This window comes from Cupressus sempervirens, chromosome 11 (genome assembly GCF_028749045.1).
Source record: "Cupressus sempervirens isolate cs-2001-9-10 chromosome 11, ASM2874904v1, whole genome shotgun sequence".
Taxonomy (NCBI): Eukaryota; Viridiplantae; Streptophyta; class Pinopsida; order Cupressales; family Cupressaceae; genus Cupressus; species Cupressus sempervirens.
Genome location: NC_143128.1, coordinates 827553342 through 827574822, shown reverse-complemented (window position 1 = coordinate 827574822; position 21481 = coordinate 827553342). Strand labels below are relative to the sequence as shown.

Sequence of the window (21481 nt, the reverse complement as noted above, 5' to 3'; positions counted from 1 at the left end):
ATGATCTATCTATTTGACTTGCAAATAGACATTTGTCTTCATAAAACTCTCATACTTACTATGAAATCCTCCTGGTGTAACCTATAAACCTGTCAATGTAAACAAGCATTTACATGGATCTTTGTTCCAATAGAAAATTCATCCTAACATGCAACCTTAAGGGATTGCAACTAAGTTTAGGCTCTTAATTCTCAAACACAAAAGATTGCAAATAACAGAAGAAGGAGATGAGATTCAAAATGAACTAAAAGAAATGAAGCTCTTGCATTAATTTCCTTGAAACTAATACATCATTTGTATGCCAAAATTTAGAAAAGAACAATAAGAATTGACTATATAAGCAAAATGCTTCCAAAGAATTACAATACTATTGTTCATAATAGAGGAATATTGAGAAAATTCTGTATCACAGTAATGGGAAAGGATTTCAACCAGACTGGACCCACAAAGTAGTTACACTATAATGAAAAATATGCAAAAATTGGAACCCTTACAAAGAGTAGAAAATGAAGATATATAGAAGAGAAGATATTTCTGGGTTTGTAATCTAAAATTGACATCTGTCCCCCTAGAAATTTCATCAAACTAAAGTTGTTGAAATTGAGCTTCCTTCAACTTCTTGCAATTAAAACCATCAATGATGCCAAAATATCTTATATATCCCCTTTTAATAATCTGCAAAATATCTCATGGAGAAAATATCACGAATTCATCATAAACTGTACTGAAGCTTCAAATTTGATCTTAACATGTCACTTATGTATTTTGCCATGAAATTCATCTTGTGTTGTTGCCAAAAACATAATTTGCAACCAATTGCATTTAAAACCATCAGATCACCCTCAAAGTTTTTGATAAAGTCAAAACTGATATAATATGATGAAAATCTAATATCAAATCAACCTGGAAACATAATTCTACAAATTTCACTGAGAAGCCCTGAAAATCATAAAACCTCCTATAGATGCTTATTGTGAACACTACCACAAAATCTAACTGTAAAAATGGAAAGTTCATTCTTTTCCAATTTCGTCGGTATATTACACTATACATTTCAGATAAAAATGGTGCCTCTGAGACCAAATCAAAAATTTGGCTCCTAAACTGATTAGATTATTAAAATTGGAATTTTTAAAAAGTTATATAGTTAAAACTATATAAAAACTTAAAAATCTTTCAAATATTTCCATTTTGAAATTTCATGCATTGAGAACATCTCTAAAAAAAATTTATAATCATTTTATTTTCCCAATCAATCAGTGCCACTTGGCGAATTCCCATTGGACCATCATATCCAGTAGGCCCCACATTTCTCTTTATAACATTTGAAAATTATGAATTCATCGTATTATCTTACCATGGAAATCTTCTTTCTCCAATCTTTCGGTAAGTGCACAAATTTCGTAACATCTCACTTTGGAAAATCTCAATTTTTGATCATGGGCTTATATTGACCACATTAATATACATTAATATATTAATCTTTTTAAACTTCCCTAGTAGTATCTCAGTGCTCAAATTTGACCCCTCTGATCTTACAATTTTCATGACATTGTAGCACAATGAAAACCACCTCCCGATCCTATGTTAGTCAGATCGTCGCAAGACTTCACAAATTATGCCCCGATCCCATGACAATCGTAGGATCAAGGCCCTTTATTTTTTCACCTATGACTCTATGAAACTGTTGTAACATCACATAACATGCAAGGCCAACCCCTTGATCTTACGATCATTCAAAACTACATTGACTATGCATGTTCACTGGCCGGATGGGGCCCTCCAGCAAGCTTCACGCCTATCCAATAGCATGGACTCTTTAGATACTAACACTTAGTATAGCATTTCTTTAAAACATTATTAAAAACCTTTGCATATGCAATGTGGAATAATGTTGAAGGTGACTCTTCACCTCATTTATATGCTTGTTGAATCCTTGGCTGTGGTGGATGCATGTTCAGTATATGTTGTGGTTCTTGCTTGGTGTAGAGATCCCATACGTGGCCTTACTCTCATGTAGTGCCTTCAAACTTGTACGTTGAGTCTTCCTAGCAAGCATAGATGTGGGTTTTCCTTGTACTTTACTGCCTTGCTTCAAAAATGTGAGATTACCCCTAGAGAAAGTTGTGAGCTTCAAAAATGTGGGTTTTTGCTTTGTTGTGCATGAGCTATGAAAATGATGGTGTCTCCAGCATTGTGAAGCTCCTCCATCCCAAAACTCATGCCAAATTGTGAGATGCCAATGTTTAACTACCATAGATCAAGCATTCATATTTTATTTTGTTGCCTCCTTGGTTGTAGTTGAGAACATTACTCATTCATCTGCTCTATTTTTGGTTTTAAAAAGGGTACATTCCTTTCAACATGGGTGTAGGTTGAGCCTATAGATGCTTTATTTTCCCTTTGTATGCAGTGGTAATGTCCATTTTGCTTGCCATGGGTTTCCCCCTTTATGCACGTGGATTGCCTTGATGGTGTAGACCCTCCATATTATGGTGATCATCTATTTTATGTTGGAATTTTCTCCTTCCTCAATCCTCAAGAAGTTGTGGACGTATCTTATTCCATGGTTTTCTTTTTTTTGTTTGTTCCAGTTGTATTTTAATGCCCTACTGTGATCATGGGTCTTTTCCCTTCTCCTTTACGTGATGTGTCTCTATTTACCCCATTTTATCTTCATTTGAATCCCTCCTCTATATTTGAGAACCATGATCATGCATTCAAATAATTTGAATCATGATAGCATTTATTTGATATTCACAATCACCCATTTATTTGATATTCAAAATCATTAGATGTATTATTACATGATTTGTTAGTAATAAAAGGGAAATCAATATTAGCAACATTATTTTCAACATTTTCCTCATCATCTGAAGGATCAAAACATGTTTCACTACAATACCCAGCACGAGAAAACACTGAGATAGTAGCAAACTTCCCCTCAAACATGTCCCCTGCATCTATCAAGTCATCATGTGCATATATACATGAGGTGTTACTATATGCACCTCTAAAATTTGATAAAGATCTTTCAGATTCTGTATCTTTTTCCACATCAGACATTCGTAAAATGACTTGACTAAATGAAGAAAAACTATGAGGGGGAAAACAAACATCCTTAGAAGTACTTACAAATTTCTCAAACTCACGAGCCAATAAATCTGAAATCTCATCAGGGCTCAAGAAGATTTCCTCACAAATCTTCTCCTAGCTATGATTATTATTTGGATGACATGAAGAACTCATAACAGCAGCAACATTAATACAACAATCTAAAATATCAAAATCATCATAATGCTCATTCTTATCATAACAATCAACACCTCTACTACTGTTACAAACCTCCTCAATCCCATTTTCACTATCACAAGACTCATTTTCAATTTCATATTTATCTTTTTTATGCTGGTTGCAATCTTCTAATTCATTAAAAGTTGAATCCATCTCATCACACTTGGAAGATAGATTATCATTATTTACGGATTCATTACATTCATGATTACCTTGACTTTCAGCACATGTATTATCATCATTAGGAGACACATTATGAATAATTTCATTATCACTTTCCATCTCCCTAATGAATCTCTCAACTTGTAAAAGCTCTTGTAACCTTATAGGTGCTAGCCAATTAACTAAATTAGGCACTATAATATCAAAGAGAACACTAGGTAGGGAAGATTCCTCTGGTCTAGAATGCAAAGGCATCATACTGATTACTGATTTAAACTTTATATAAACTTGTTGAACATTTAGACCCTGAAGATTTCCCATTTCCCCCCTGACTATATTGACAATCATATTGTGAATTTTCTTATTCACCATAACAATATTACTAGCCACAGTTTTCAAACTATCAAAAAATTGCAAACTAACCTCAGACCTAACGTCTGAATCCATCTTCGAATAAAAACTTCACCTCTTTCTCTTGTGCTAAAAATCATTGAATTGAGGTACTAATTTTTTTAACATTCAATCTTTCATGAAAATGAAAATCATGAAAAGTAAAATACCTTCAATATTGATGTAAACCTTCCTCTGCTGATTCTAGCACTGGTGCTAACATGAACTTCCTCAGATCATATATGAAACCATTGTAGAGCTGCCACCTTCTTTAAAAGGATAAAATAAATCATAGCTGTGATTCACTATGAACATTCAAATTTCTTTCAACCAATAGAAGCAACACTGAACCATAGTCAAAAACACTTCTCTTCCAAGAAACTAACAAGAGCTTCAAATTTTCCCAAACAACTGAAAGTGCTTCAGCTTTTAAACATGAAATCAACTAGGATACACTAGTACAAAGATAGAGTTGCCACTCATAAACATGAAAAACAAAACAAGATTTGTTACTTGACAAAATCTAAAGCATACTTTCAATGGTAGGAAAAAAATAGATCATCAAAACACTCTTATAGATTTACAATCTTGAAAAATAGAAAACAAACCATGCTTGTTCACCCACGACTCTAAACACAATAGCACTTTGAAAGCACTTCTAGCTGAATTGACTGATGATGGAATCACTAGTGACAATACAATATTTCTTCAACCTTCAAAGCTACTACTGTCCTAGATAAAAATATCACTGGGAAGCATGACCTTGCTGCTAATAACAAACTTTACACATGGTTTTCTTGTAATTGTATTGAATCACCTTGAAATTACAATACTCCCCAGTAGAGTCACCATTTTGTTGGTGACTCGGATGGGAAAAACCATGCCAAAGTATAGGACTTAAATATATAATTTTACACCAGAGATTCTTGTCCTTTTAACAGTGAATTACTTCACAGAGTCCCTAGTAGAGTTGCCATTTTGTTGGCTCCTGATTTAATAGTTTTGGAAATAACCTAGAAACTAGACCAATACATCTAAGGTTAGAAAATTCCTATGATGGATGCACTTGACTATAGTCTTGGGCCAACTAGAAGGATAATTCCTTCTTCTTCTTCTTTAGGCTCTGTAAGACCTAGGTAGGTGGACCTTAGATTCTTTATATGGTACCAGTGTAGAGGAATACAACTGAATCTGGAAAATAGATAAAATCCCTTAATCTTCTATGTTTGTGCAAGCATTCATGGGTGAAAAAGCTAATGACAGAGCACATAAATCTAATAAATCAAGTGAGGGAAAACTCTTTTAATTCTTAAACATAAAGGGAAATGTTTTCAATTGATAATTTGGATCTCAGCATAACCCAAGTATGCAACAATAGAGAACATGTAACCTCCAAGCTAACCAGTCTCTTATCCATTGGGCATCAACTAAATGTTAACATTTAGATCAATACTTGAAGTATACTCATATACTAAGACATATGATCTATCTATTTGACTTACAAATAGAAATTTTTCTTCATAAAACTCTCATACTTACTATGAAATCCTCCTAGTGTAACATGTAACCCTGTCAATGTAAACAAGCATTTACATGGATCTTTGTTCCAATAGAAAATTCATCCTGACATGCAACCTTAAGGGATTGCAACTGAGTTCAAGCTCTTAGTTCTCAAACACAAAAGATTGCAAATAACAAAAGAAGGAGACGAGAATAAGAATGAAACTAAAAGAAATGAAGCTCTTGCATTAATTTCCTTGAAACTAATACATCATCTATATGCCAAAATTCAGAAAAGAACACCAAGAATTGACTATATATGCAAAATGCTTCCAAAGAATTGTAATGTTGTTGTTCATAATAGAGGAATACTGAGAAAATTTTGTATCACAATAAAGGGAAAGGATTTCAACCAAATTGGAAGCACAAAGTAGTTACACTATAATGAAAAATATCCAAAAATTGGAACCCTTACAAAGAGAAGAAAAGGAAGATATATAGGAGAGAAGATATTTATGGGTCTATAATCTGAAATTGGCATCTATCCCCCTAGAAATGTCTTCAAACTGTAGTTGTTGAAACTAAACTTCCTTCAACTACTGGCAATTAAAACAATCAATGATGCCAAAATATTTGATATATCCCCTTTTAATAATCTACAAAATATCTCATGGAGAAAATATCAGGAATTCATCATAAACTGTACTGAAGCTTCATATCTGATCTTAACATGTCACTTCTGCTTCTTGCTGTGAAATTCATCTTATATTGTTGCCAAAAACATAATTTGTAACCAATTGCATTTGAAACCATCAGATCACCCTCAAAGTTGTTGATAAAGTCAAAACTGATATAATATGATCAAAATCTAATATCAAATCAACTTGGAAACATAATTATGAAAATTTCACTAAGAAACCCCCAAAATCATAAAACCTCTTGTAGCTGCTTCCTATAAACACCTGCACAAAATCTGACTACAAAAATGGAAAGTTCATTCTTTGTTGGTTTCATCAATATATTACACTATACATTTTAGATAAAAATGGTGCCCTTGAGACCAAATCAAAAATCTAGCTCCTAGACTGATCAAAGTATTAAAATTTAAAAATTTAAAAATTTATATAGTTAAAACTATATAAAAACTTAAAAATCTTTCAAATCTTTCCATTTTGAAATTTCATGCATTGAGAACATCTCTGAATTTTGTTTTTATAATCATTTTATTTTCCCAATCAATCAGTGCCACTTGGTGGATTCCCATTGGACCATCATATCCAGGGGGGGGGGGAACATTTATCTTTATAACATTTGAAAATTATGAATTCATCATATTATCTTACCATTGAAATCTTCTTTCTCCAATCTTTCAGCAAGCTCACAAATTTTGTAACATCTCACTTTGGAAAATCTCAATTTCTAATAATATGATGGGCTTATACTGACCACATTAATATACATTTAATATATTAATCTTTTTAAACTCCCCTCATAGTATCTTGGGGCTCAAATTTGACCCCTCTGATCTTACGATTTTCATGATATTGTAGCACAATGAAAATCACCTCCTGATCCTATGGTAGTCGGAGCAGCAAGACTTCAAAAATTATCCCCTGATCCCATGACAATCGTATGATTGGGGCCCTTTATTTTTCCACCTATGACTCTATGAAACTATCATAACATTGCATAACATGCAAGGCTAGCCCCCCAATCTTACAATTGATCAAAACTACTTTGACTATACATGTTCGTTGGTTAGATGGGGCCCTCCAACAAGCTTCACACTTGTCCAATAGCATGGACTCTTTAGATACTAACACGTAGTGTAGCATTTGTTTAAAACATTAACAAAAACTTTTGCATATCCAATGTGAGATAATGCTAAAGTTAACTCTTCTCCTCATTTACATGCTTGTTGAATCCTTGGCTATGGTGGATGCATGTTTAGTGTATGTTGCGGTTCTTGCTTGGTGCAAAGATCCCATACATGGTCTTCCTCTTGTGTAGTGCCTTCAAACTTGTACATAGAGTCTTCCCAGCAGGCATAGATGTGGGTCTTCCCTATTCTTTACTGCCTTGCTTCAAAAATGTGAGACTGCCCCTAGAGAAATCCATGGGCTTCAAAAACGTGGGTTGCTACTTTTTTTGTGTGTGAGCTATGAAAATGATGGCATCTCCAGCATTGTGAAGCTCCTCCATCCCAAAACTCCTACCAAATCGTGAGATGCCAATGTTTACCTACCATGGATATAGCATTCACTTTTTATTTTGTTGCCTCCTTGGTTGCAGTTGAGAACATTGCTCATGGATATGCTTTATTTTTTGTTTTAAAAAGGGACCATTCCTTTCAACATGGGTGTAGGTTGAGCCTATAGATGCTTTATTTTCCCTTTGTATGTAGCAGCACTTGCCATGGGCTGCCCCCTTTATGCACATGGATTGCCTTGATGGCGTAGACCCTCCATATTATGGTGATCATCTATTTTATGTTGGAATTTTCTCCTTCCTCAATCCTCAAGAAGTTTTGGATGTATCTTATTCCATGGTTTTCTTTGTTTTGTTTGCTCTAGCTGTATTTTAATGCCCTATTGTGATCATGGGTATTTGCCCTTCTCCTTTACGTGATGTGTCTCTATTTACCCCATTTTATCTTCATTTGAATCCCTCCTCTATATTTGATAACTATGATCATGCATTCAAATAATTTGAATCATGATAACATTTATTTGATATTCACAATCACCCATGCTTGAAGAAATTAGTCAGACCCCAAAGCGGGTCTGACTAATTTTTTTTTTCTTTCAAACAATTAGCATCCTCATATTTATCCCATGACCCCATTGTAATGATTGGAATTAAAAACAATCACTGGAATATCACTTTAAAACTCCATTTTAATCATTTTCGAACCACTATGAAATTTGTATTTGGAGGCCCTCCAGTTGGCCTTAAAAATTGATTCAATCAAGTAATGAGGCCACGAAAATCGGCATTAGTATCCAATCCTAAATGCTCTACCATACTGCAAATTCTCAGCCCATGAAAAATTTCCAATCAAAATATTTTAATCGCAAAACATCCGTACTCCAATTATCCTGCAGGCAAATAGTGTTAAAAAACATAATCTGGGCTCAGATTTGGCATTATAAATTGGGTTATTGATCACTTGGGGTTCTAAAAAATAGGTTATAGGTTCTTTACCATTTAAAGGATAAGAATCCATCATTAGGTCTTGTGACAAATAATAGGACGAATTTGGCAAATTTTTGAAAATAGGCACTTGGAATTTTAACTGGGAAATGTGTCAAAAAGTAATTTTTGGTAAACGGATAAACATAAGAAAGTATGCAGATGGATTTTTCATGACTTGAGAATTGGCATACTTCAAGTATTTCTAGGACAAAAAATGATAGTACAATCTATTTTGGCTTACCAATCATGGGATCAAAGTTATAACGTGCCAAACAGGGGTACGGATCAATCTGGATACCTTAGTCATAACAAAACAATGTAAACTGGGTTTTTAATCATGTTAGCAAACTAATCAAATGGATTTATAATGATCTCAAAATTGGAACATATGAAGTGTCTGATCCCTAGAATATGATGCAAAATGAATTTTCTTATTTGGGTCAACTAGTCAAAAGTTATAGCTTGTCAAATAGGGCTACCTAGAATTATGAACAATATGCAAATTTACAACAGAGGCAACTGCCCAACTTTGAGACATTAAAAACCTAGTCAAAACATGTCAAAATGACTTGAAAATTGAAACATAAGTTCTTTGGTATGCATACTAAACATTCTCAAAGTGGCAAGTCATGAATCCTAACCAGGTAAAAGATATTCAAAGGCAAACCAGGCTACTAAATATTGTTTGACACTAGTGCAAAATTATGAAAAATGACACTAGCTCAAAACAAAACTTCATAGAATGACCCAAGATGTCACTTGATCATTACAAAACACATGCATACGTTGAATGAAAGGTTTTAGAAATATAAAACACCTCTTGGACCTTAATAAAATAGCTAGGTACATAAGTATGAAAAGCATTCATAGGGGGCTCAAAGTGACTCAAAATTTGGAATAGGCACTCAAAACAGGAATGCAATTTTGAGTACCATCAGGGGGTATGATAGATAGGGCTCCGGTTGGGTCATTTTTATATGTCACTTTAGATATTGGCTCGAAATCTAGTTGTTTCACTTCATTAGACACTAGTTGGACCTCAAACGGTTCCTTCTATGTTTTCCTAGAGCTAGAAGCCATTTGTATGATCTAGGTTTTGAACACAAAGAAAATATGAAACTATGTAACTCGGCACAAATGTAAATTCCTTGAATTTGATGAAATTGTGTTGAATCACTATTGAAATCTGCTTAAAATGCTAGATTCTCTACTTTGAGGTCATTTTGTACTCTTTTTCATCTTTTCTCTTCGTTCACAATGAAGAAAAGTGATTCAAAATGTGATAATATACCCTATTTTCATAGCATTTAATGCTTAGTGCATTTACAATTGTCCACTCAGCTTCTTTAAGATTTCTACATTACTTGGTTACAACTAATCATTCGGCCTCTACTGTCTTTGACAATTAACTTGGCATGTATTGGGATTTTACTTGGTATCTAGGGGCAACTTGGTAACACTTGAAAAATCTTGAAATTTTAACTTTTCATCTTTATTCATGTTGATCTCTTCTTTTTAGTATTCTTTTATTTAGGAATTGATGTATGATAAAGCTTTGTAAATTAGTCCCTCATGCCTTCTCTTACTTAGTTTGATGAAGTGTGACCACTTGACCTATTAGGTAAAGTGATCCCTTTATTTGATATGCTACACCCAGCTTTCTTCTTCCATGTCTTATTCGTTTCTCATTTGATGTGTTCAACATCTACCTTGTCTTTACTTTTGTTGTTCTTTGAATTTGATGCCTTTGACCTTGTTGGGAAATTCCTACTGATATGACCAGTCTTCAAACAACTGAAACATGTGGTTTGACTCAACCATCTACTATAGTTTCCTCTAAAATGTGTTCTTATGCAATTTTTAGGAATGTTTCCATATTCCTGATAGTAATGACAACTATACATGGTGTTGTAGTCCCAATTATAGTGATGTCCATGGTTAATTCCCCTTGTTGGCTGATTAGGTGTCCACATAGGCTTTGATCTGCACTCAAAAGATCTATATCCATACTTCTTGCAATTACAATAGTGACCTTCAAATCTTGGTGTTCTGATAGTCCCAGTCCTATAGTGATGTGCTTGATGTCCTTACTTTTTGCACTTATGACAATGACTCACATTCTTAGGTTTGTCATGTCGATGGGAATTCTTGCTCCTACATACATTAGAGGTATGTCCTTTTTTACCATAAAAATAACAAGTATGTTTAGTGTTCTTACCTTTGTTACTCCTTTCTTTTGTAGTCTTGGAAGACTTTCCTTGTTCAATGCTAGTGAATCCTAGTCTTGAAGTATCATTGCTAGCCCCTGGTGATTTTAGCAGCTACTCAAAGTACTTGATGGCCTCATTAGGTTTTTTGAAGCTCTCTGCAATCTCCTTCTCTCTTTTTAGGTCATTTTGCATTTTTAGTGTAGAGATCTCAATATCCTTGACATTCAATTCATGATGTACATTCATCATCTAGCTTAGGGTGTCTAGTTGCATGTTTGAAATTATTGCAAGCTCAATTGACTTTTCTTCTAGTCTTTTGGTAAGATTTCTCTTGTCTTCTTCTAACATAGCCTTATCTTCAATGGCTCTTTTCTTTTGTTCAGTCACCTCACAAAGTATCATGGCTTGTGACTCTTGTTCAAGCTTGAGTGTTTCAATTTCTTCTTCTTGAGCTCTATTATTCTCCATTAGGTCTATTATTGTTGCATCAAACTCTTTGAAATCACCATTTGCAAATAGTTTTGAGGTGTCAATCTCCTTGTATTGTGTATCATTCTTAGCTATGTAAATATCTCTTCTTCTCTTTAAGGATTTTCTCAGTTCCTCTCTAGCTTCTTCCAAAGTGTGTAGAGCAAGTTGTATATCAATTTCCTGATTCTCTATGATTTTCCCAAGTTTGTAGACTTTCATTTCCAAATATTTTCTCCAAGCCATAAGGCTCCTCCTTGTGAGAACTTGGCTATGATATCAATTGTTGGAATTTAAAAGTGGGAAGATTTACTTCTGAGAGGGGGGGTGAATCAAAAGTAATTGAATTTAACCTTTTCAAAACCTTTTAGCTAAAAACATTCACATGCATCTAATTCATATAAGAAACACGAAAGTAAAGACATGCATGAAAACAAATAACACAAGAATATGGTAACCCAGAAACCTTCCAAAATGAGAAGGTAAAATTGGGGTGGGAATGATACCCACAAAGTATCATTGCAACAATATGTAACTATTCAAGGTTACAAAGTTTGACCACTTCCAATGGTCTGCCCTATGAAAGGCCTATCCTATTAAAGACTTTACATCCTGTTAAAAGTAACCTGGTTAAAGGATTTACAAACATTCACTTGGAATGTTACCCTGTTAAAGGATTTAGCACCTTGTTTAAAGGCTTACAACATGGCTATTAAACCAACCTATCATCATAGGATTTTCATTCCTAATACAATGGCTAGAGAGTATTAGAAAGTCTTGACCTGATGACTTGCAATCGTCAGTTGCTGATTCCAAATCCTCATTCTACTCTTGTCTGATCTGATCATTGCTTGATCTTCCTAAAATTCTAATACTCTATTCTTGATCAACTAAATTTTGCAATGTTGTTCTATTCTTTCTAATTCTTTACACCCCTCTACACTTTTCTATAATTCACCCATACACTTCTCTCATCCACACATACAATGGGGTTTCATCCTCATTTTTAAGGCTTTGAAGACTTAAGGTTAGGTATGAATCTACAATCAATATTTTCTCTTTGTTTCCTGTTCAATTCTTGCACTTTTCCTATTGGTTGCATGCCTTCTCCATTTTTCTTATTGGTTGTATTCTGATACATAGGTAATTCAAAAGATTCGATCTTATCTTCAAGATCCTTTGAGATTCATCCTGAGTTGCCTCAAAAAAAAATGGTTTACATCTAAGTTTGTGAAGGCATAAACGCATATGTTGATTCTGTGTTACTTGACACTTACTAGTTGTTGATGCTCGACACACATAGGAATTATGTCTCACTCGGCTCCTATAGTAATTTTGTTTCACTTGGCATCTATACTTTGTTTGGCATCTATAGTGACTCAACATTACTTATCACTTAGCACTTGAAGTTCACTAGGCACCTAAAGTTCACTCGGCACCTATTGAATTCTTTGGCTCGGCACACACTATAGCTTAGCTTCTATACTTAGCATCATCCTGAGAATTGGTTAAGTGTGTTGAAACTCAATTGTCAAAACCAATTGGAGACTAACAATAACAAAGTTGTTTACAAAGCTTGACTAAATTCATTAGTGGGTTTTGAGCAAGTTAGTTCATGTCGAGTAGATTATCAGTAAGTGTCAATAAAATGCAAAATCTAGTGTATGTTGAGTAAAATGGAAGGTGCCAAGCAAGTTCAGGTGCCGAGCTAGACAAAAATGTAATAGGTATTGAGCATCAATAAAACTTAGTTGATACTGAGTGAATCCACAATAGATGCTGAGTAACACAATATGTGTCAAGCATCATAAATTCAATAGTGTCAAGCTGCTGCATTATTTGAAAAGTCAAAGATTCACCAAATCTGAGCTAAGTTTGTTATCTTGAAGTTTAGGAACTAGATGAAAGATAAGAATGATGAACTAGTGGCATAGAATTTTAGGTAAACCATTTTTGGGTGAATACAGGTGGATTTTGCATGATGTTTCTAGAAGAAACAAGATAAAGGGTAGATTCATTGAATATTACCTAATCCATTTAAACCAAAAATAAGAGTGGAAAGTTTAGAGTAGGAGAAGTATTCCAAACTTCTATTTAAGGAGTTATAGGTGAAGAAGAAAGAGTGGTTGGTTGGAGAGAGTATGTGGTGTGAATGAGAAGGCATCAAGAAGGAAGAAAAGAGAATATAGACTCTGCCTCAATAGACTCTACTTTGATAGGTGACCATAGAGGTGATTGTAGTAGCACAACAAGCATAGAGACTCAAGGAGACAAAGCTTGAAAGGAGGACAAGCTGTCAGAGTTGTAGAGACTAAAAGCCAAGCAAATTTGTGAACTAAATTGAGATCTAAAATTTGCAAGTTATATTGTGAGTTATACCAAATCAAAAGAACTTATTATTACTCTCTAACAATTGTATCAGTTAGGGTAAAATCCTATGGACTTAGGTTGGTTTAACAACCATTTTGTAAACCCTTTAACAAGGTGACATTCCAAGTGAATGTTCTAAAGTCCTTTAACCAAGCCCACTTCTAATAGGGTGGTCAAAATCATTTAACCAAGTCACATTTAATATTGTATTGTAGCCTTTAACAGGGTAGGCCTTTCACAGGGCATCACTTCAGAAGAGTGAGAATTGAGTAGCATGTTACTAGTGGTTTTTCCCAAATTGGGTTTCCACATAAATCACTGTGTTATGTGTTGATCTTTCATGTCTTATTCTTGCATGTTGATTTTTTAGTATCTTGATAAGATGAATTTTTAGCTTGGATGCATGGTTAGTTTAAATGGGCACACTATAAAGTTATATCAGGACATTTGGACCTTGAATAATTGATTCACACACCCCCCCCCCCCCGCCCTGCCCCCTCTCAGTTATTCTAAAGCATTTCTAACATGACCTTGCTAAATAATTTAGTTTACCTTGTTAGGAATGGTTTGGTTAGAGGTATTCAGATACTTCAATCTTGAAATGTCACCTTGTTATAGGATTTACAATTTGACTATTAAGTCATCTCAATTAGGAGATTTCTTCACTGCTACAATGATTAGAAGGTAACAGTAATTTGACCTAATTTATGAATCAACTTCTCTTGTAGATTCATATCTCTATTTTTTCTTAACCTATGGATCCTTGATGATTAGAACATTCTTTGTTGCTTATCTTCCACACTTGGCTTCTTTTCCTTTTTCTTCAACTGCATGTCCATCTTATTCCATACATGCACACTTCTTGAAATTTCCTATATATCATAAGCTTTGTTAAGTTGTCTTGAATACCTTTTCAAATAATCATTAAATGACCAACTAGTCAGCCCCAATTAGTTAACTAATTAACAAGTGTAATCTTCTAATACTCAGTCAATACTATGATTAATCACTTAGTTAGCACTATGATTCCTTTGATGCCTAACCACTCAATTGACACTATGGTTTCTTCATTTCCTAAATGAAATTGACAAATACTAAATGTTCCTTATTGTCTAACTACTTAGTTGATATTTAATTTCCTTTGTTATCTAATTTTTGGTTGATACTAAATGTACTCGATTAATACTAATATTTGTTTAATATCAATGGCAACATACAATTTGAAGACTTTTTTTCCTACACATAGTTCACCCAATCATGGGATAAATCCACTAAAAAGAGAGTATGATATTATTATCTAGTAACTTCAATCTTTTAAAATATTCAATCTCCTTTGTAGCTCAATACCACTATAATAATCTATATATTTACTTAAAAAAACCCTAAACCTAACAAAATATTACATGACTTATGTTTGCTTAAAAGTTAAACATACTTGATGAGTCAACCTTGAAAAATGGTTGATGATTCAACTCAAGAAAAATTACTTATGAAAAGTGTACAATGTTTTCCTAATTAGTCACCAAAAATAAACAGTCTCTCAATTGGGGACTAATCAAGTTCTACACTAAACTACCTTCCACCTAGATACTGATCCTATAGTCACATTTCTACCCCTGAAGATCCAACTAGAATGGTACACCCTTTTATCCATGAATGCTCCATATCACACCTATTTTTCACATGTCAAAATAAAACCCTCATATTGTAAACAAATTTTTAGCATGAACCAAGAAGTCAAGATGTTCATTAGTGCAGAGCTTATAGACTTCTTCCTCTTAAAATATTGCATCCTTAGCATTAACCCTAGGTTAAACATGAACTTTGAATATGATGTGTTCAAAGGATCATAGTTCATTAGTTCATAGCTTTAAAGTGTCGGGTCCAATTAGACTCAAGTTAAGTTGTCAAACATTAGACCTTGTTTCCCATTATTGAAGTTGAACCTTAAACACTTTATGTTCAAGTTCAATAGTTCACTTGTTAGAGTTTTGTTTTATCATGAGCATCAGTTCCAATATTTTAAGACCCATGAACTTGAACATGGAATTGTTGATAAGTAGTTCAATTTTTCATAGTTCACAGGCCGAGACATGTGTCCAAGCAAGTGGTAGTACAAAATATTTTTCTTCATTTTTGAAGCCCGTGTGATGGATACAAATTTATTGGTAATTAATGGTAATGATGAAAAGGTATACTTCAGTATGTCTAGAATTGAAAGAACATTTAATGATGGAAAGTACCTTGTATTTTCAATTATTCTCTTTTCCATCCACAAGCTTTTCTCTCCAAGTTGTATGCCTTAAAAGGTTGTTTTCTTTTCATTCATTTTACCTTTTTTGTTTAAGGTAAGAATTATGTTTTTTCTAGTGATAAAAGGAGATAGAAATAGGGCATAGTATTAGCAATTCTTATACAGTCAACATGATGAGTCCTCTATTTTATTTCTATAGGTTGTTTCTTTTCTACATATTGAATGTTTGTCTATAAATTTTCTTTTGGTCTTTTCTCGACTCATTTCCAATCAACCCCAAGTCGTTCATGGTTGATTTTTGCTACAAATTACCTAAGAAAGAAAAATTACCTACCATAAGTAATTTTTTACCTGAGATTAAATATATATTCCTGGATAATGAGGACATTGGTAAGTTAGTGACTAGATTCTCCAATGCAAAACCTGGGTCAATCTTTGAAAAGGTCTCAGTGAGTAGGTAATTGCAAGCCTCCAGTTTTCCTAATGTTGTTGAAAGGTGTATCCACACATACAGTGGTAAAGTCTTGGTCTATGTAAACAAAGTTTTTGTATTGGGTGTGTTGATAATTCCTCCACATGAAGTTTATGAGGATTGGACTATCAACTCATCCTATGCCCAATTCACTACCAATGCCAACAAGTAAAATAATGTAATTGCCAAGAGGTAGTTACTCAAGCCTAAAAGAGGTGGCTCATGTCTTCCACATCCTTTGACCAGAGATCATATGATCCCATAAAGTAAATATATCATAACCTTGCTAAATAGAGTGAAAGGGAAATCACATGTCTTCCATTGAGAAAACTAGATTTACTTTTTCATCCAAACTATTCTAGGAAAGGATAAGATAATTGATTCAGTTGATATTATAATAACAAGATTGCAAGAAGAGCTTTCTCAAGTATCTGCAAACTCTTTTTTTTTATGTCATCATATCTATTTTATATTCTATCTTATGTGAGAGAATGGAAAGGCATCCCTCACTAGGTGTGAAACCACAACATGCCCATCTATGAATACTACCCTTTATTATAGAAAGATAAAAAACCCAGAATGTTTAAAGAGAGTTCAAGATACCTTTTTAGAAAAACTAGTGTTTTAACTCTAGGGGAAAGAGAATGAAAGACTAACAAAGGAAGCAACTCTATTAGTCAACATTTTTTGTATTTTCTTCATTTAGTTTCAAAAGTTCACTTACTTGCGGATTGGAGGATATGAAGGAAAACCTTTAAGATTTCCTTGGCATTGGCTTGACCATTGTGTATTAGTTGAAGTATGTAGGCAATTAGTAGAGGTTGAGAAAATTTGCAAAGCCCAAAAAGGCTCTAGTTATACCTTTCCAATAGAAGTTGGGAAATACATATATAAATCTCCTCAAGATTCCCTAAGCCTAAGAGTGGACATTGAAATTATGAATCTCTTATCCTATGCTCCTCGTTCAAGCTTTGATAGTCAAGATATTGCATCAAAGTATTTTTAGATGCATTCATATTTCTCCCAGATTCCTCAAATTGAAGATCACTGGGCAGATTACCAAGATGATTATGAAGTCAAGAGAAGATTGTGGTTGAGGATTACTTTGAATAAAATTAGATATTTAATCTTCAACTCAAAATCTCAAGAGTCATTAAGGAAATGAATGAAGAGGTAGTTGACTCAATTTATGTTGAAAATATTGAAGCATACCCCCTACCTTTTGTCAATTGGTCAACACTAGAGGAGGATATTTGCCAGCCAAAACTTTTCCAATAATGTCTAGAACTAAACAATGACTCACAAGAAAAAGATGACCCTTACCAAGTTTCCTTATGTTGATCTTAGATTGGTTTTGACTGAGTGTTAACACACTTAAGCCATTTACTAAGTTCATATTGAACTAGTAATGTATGCCAAGTATGATATGTAAATACAAACTATGCTAGGTTGCAATGAGTACTGAGTCACTCATGTGTCGGGTCACTCAAGTGTCGAGCAAACAATATATGCTGAGTGATTGAAGTGCTAAGCAAATAGTAGATGTTGAGAAATTCAAGTACTGAGTCAAAGATAGAATTAAAGTATGTGTCAAGCATCAACAACCTTAAGTGTTGAGCAACACAAATTTGACATATTTGTTTGTGATTGCACAAACAACTATATAAACCATTTTTTTAGCTGACTTAAGGATAGAATACTATATCTTCAAGATAAGGATGAATCTATATGTAGATTCCCTATGTAATTACATGTAGCCAATCAAAAAAAGGGGAGGATTAAGTGGTAAAAAGGATGAATCTTAGCCATAGATTCATACCTAACCCTAAATCTTCTAGTCTTCTTAAGAAGGAAAAAACCCTAAAATTTAAAATAAGCATGTAAGGAACTAAAGGAGAAGAATAAGTGAAGTTTACATGTAAAAAGCAGAGCATTCATGGAGACTTGGAAGTTGTAGAGAGCGAATTGTAGAATTAGTTTGAGAAGAACAAAGGATAGAGGAAACGACATTGACATATCAAATCAAAGAGGATCAAGAAGGACATAGTATAGATTTGATCTTTAATTAGGCTACTAGAGCTAACCACGAGATCTATGCTAAAACATCCTAACAAGTGATTTTATAATGTTGATTTTCTGGAATAGATTGTGTAGAGATTTTTCATCAACGTTTCGAATCACACTACGTGATCCATCATCAGGAAGAGAGAGCAAGAGATGTCAAATTATGTAAGAAGCAGATTTAGCATAGGGTCACAATTTAAGGAGACCAAGAAGAGAGGGACTGCACACTCCCCAACGCAAGTCAAAAGAAGTCAAAATAAAAGATAAAAACACCCAAAACCAGCATGGGGGAGACAAAACCACCCCAGACATAAAGAGAAAGCAACACTAGAGACCATTATAAATGATTTGATGCGTACATGTTTAGAGGGTGTTTTAGAAAGACTACCCATTAGTAATAAAAAGTACTAACAAATAATGCGGGGGAATAACCAAAAAAATAATAAAAAGATAAAATAAAAGAAAAAATTTTAAAACAATAGAACAAACACCTCTCAAACTATATGCTTATGTAAGTATGTAAGCGGATAAAATAAACAAGCGTCCAAATATCAAAGAGCTCCCCTCCTAAAATAGAAATTGAAAGAAAATATATAAATAACCATATACACTAACGACTAGGCGAGCCATAAATATAACAACGAGCTAAACAAAAACAAACAGGTGGCACCAAGAAACATATATATATATATATATATATTTATTTATTTATTTATTTTAATGTATATATAATAAAGTATATATACAAATGTATATGTCTATATATATATATATACATAAATATATATATATATATGAATATATATATGTATATATGTATGTATCTATATATATAAATATATATATATATATATATATGTATGTATGTGTCTATATATATGTATATATATATATATATGTATGTCTATATATAATGTGCACACAACACGACAAGAAGAAGACCAACGCAAAAATAAATGAAAAAATAATAAACAACCCCCATCCCCAACCCATGCCAGGAACTGGTTACAAAAGATACCACAAAGCAAGAGAATGAAGGACAAATATATAAATGAAACCAACCAGCGCAAAAGTAACAAGGGAATCGACCCCACATGAAGGGACGAAAACTAGAAATGCCAGGAGATAATGCGGAGGAGAGAAGAGAAAGAAGAAACACCAAAGACACAAAAGAAGAAGTGGCCAACCTGGGGTAATGTGCCAGGCACCCGAGGAGAGGAGAGGGGGAGAGAGGACAAGAACCAAGGAGAGAGGAGCAGCAAAGCAAGACAGACGGAGAGAGAAAGAGTTGAACCAATGCAATGAGGGTGTTACTCCGCATAAGTCACCAGAGGATGCCACGAGGGGTTGAGAAGCCATCCATAATCACGATTGAGGTTGATGGGGTGGTTAATAATTTCAACTACTTCTTTAAGCTTCCTCTTAAAATAGTTGTCCTCGTGGGAAATGATTTGCGTGTCCTCCAAACATATGTGATGCTTGGTCAAGGAGGAGTGTTCAGCAAGCGCCGATTTGTAAACCCTATCGTGTCTAATGTCAGCCACATGCTCCTTGATATGGGTGTGGAATGAGTGGCCTGTTTCGCCAATATAGGGTGTACCACACGAGCAGACCACTTTGTAAACCCCTAAGTTGGCGAACGAATCTATGGGGTCTTTGATTTGTGGGACACGATTCTTGAGCTTGAAGAGGGGCTTGAAAGCAACATGTAACCCATTTTTGGACAGGATCTTGGCAATCTTATGGGAAATGCCTTCCACGAAAGGGAGGGAGGCAAACATAGTACGAGGGGGGGGAAGAGAAGGGGGCGAGGAGGCAAAGAAGAGGGACCTAGCTTGGTTTAGGGCCCTAGAAATTTGCCTAGAAGAATAACCATTCAGCCAAAATACTTGGCGAAGGTGGTTGAGCTCAAGGTTTAGATGATCAACATCACAAATCCTATAGGCTCTTAGGGCCAGGGTCTTGAGAGTGCTAGTTTTATGGCTAGGATGGTGGTGGGATGACGGATGAATGTATAGGTCGGTATGGGTGGCCTTTCTAAACACACGACGGCCGAGGGAGCCATCTGATTTCTTGATGAGCAAAACATCAAGGAAAGGCAATTGGTTGCTAGACTCTAGCTCTTTGGTGAAATAAATGCAGGGCGTCAAATTGTTGATGTGCTGGTGGAACTCTTCTAACTTGTCTAGCCCATGAGGCCAACAAATGTTAGTATCATCTACATATCTTTTCCACCATTTAGGTTGAAGAGGAAAGGAACGAAGGGCCACCTCTTCAAAATGCTCCATATACAGGTTGGCAATGACAGGGGAGAGAGGGGAGCCCATGGCCACACCATCAACTTGCTCGTAGATGACTCCTTGAAAGGAGAAAAAGGTTGACCTGAGGCAAAGCTCGACCAGACTGGCAATCTCCGCATTGGTCTTGCGCTTCACGATTTCAATGGAATCGGGGATAGGGACCTTCGTGAAGAGAGAGACCACGTCAAAGCTTACCAGGACATCATTGGCATCAAGTCGAGCATCCTTGATGAATTGCACAAAGTGAGCGGAGTCTTTAACAAAGTAATCAGAATTGCCTATCAGAGGAGAGATTAGCTTGGCCAAATGAGCAGCCAAGGGATACGTGGGGGAACCTATAGCGTCAACTATCGGTCTAAGCGAGATGCCCCCCCTGTGGATTTTTGGGAGCCCATAGATACGAGGAGTAACTTCCTTGGAGGGAACCAACTTTTTCTTGATGTCATCATCAAAAGAAGAGGCCAAGACATGCCCTTTGACTTTTTTTAAAATTTTGCCACAAGGGTTACGAGATAAGGTTTTATAGCTAGTAGAGTCGGAGAGGAGGTCTAGCATCTTGGAGACGCAGTCTTGTTTGTTCATAATGACCGTGGCATTGCCCTTGTCAGCTTTGATGATTGCTAGGTCATTATGGCACAACAAGCTTTTGAAAGCAAGAAGCTCAACCTTGGGGATGTTGCCCCTCGGTGGTTTGGCCCGCCTGAGGGCGACTGCACAATCCTGTCTGATGATGTCAGCAACTCAATCTCAATGAGGAAATCAACTCGAGGTATGCTGCGAGGTGCCATCGCAAAATTGAGGC

At 34.8% G+C, this 21481-nt stretch overlaps 1 protein-coding gene across 1 annotated transcript; it reads right to left on the bottom strand.

Annotated features, from left to right (window-relative positions):
• Positions 1-19689: 19689 nt before the first annotated feature.
• LOC149532120 (uncharacterized) lies at positions 19690-21261 on the bottom strand. Its single transcript, XM_089808436.1, has one exon. It carries the CDS (start codon positions 21259-21261, stop codon positions 19690-19692), a length of 1572 nt encoding a protein of 523 aa, XP_089664562.1.
• Between the last annotated feature and the right edge of the window lie 220 nt (positions 21262-21481).

Bases quoted from the DNA above. Each gene is read 5' to 3' on its own strand.
- LOC149532120 (XM_089808436.1), bottom strand. From the start codon at position 21,261: ATGAACAAACAAGACTGCGTCTCCAAGATGCTAGACCTCCTCTCCGAC.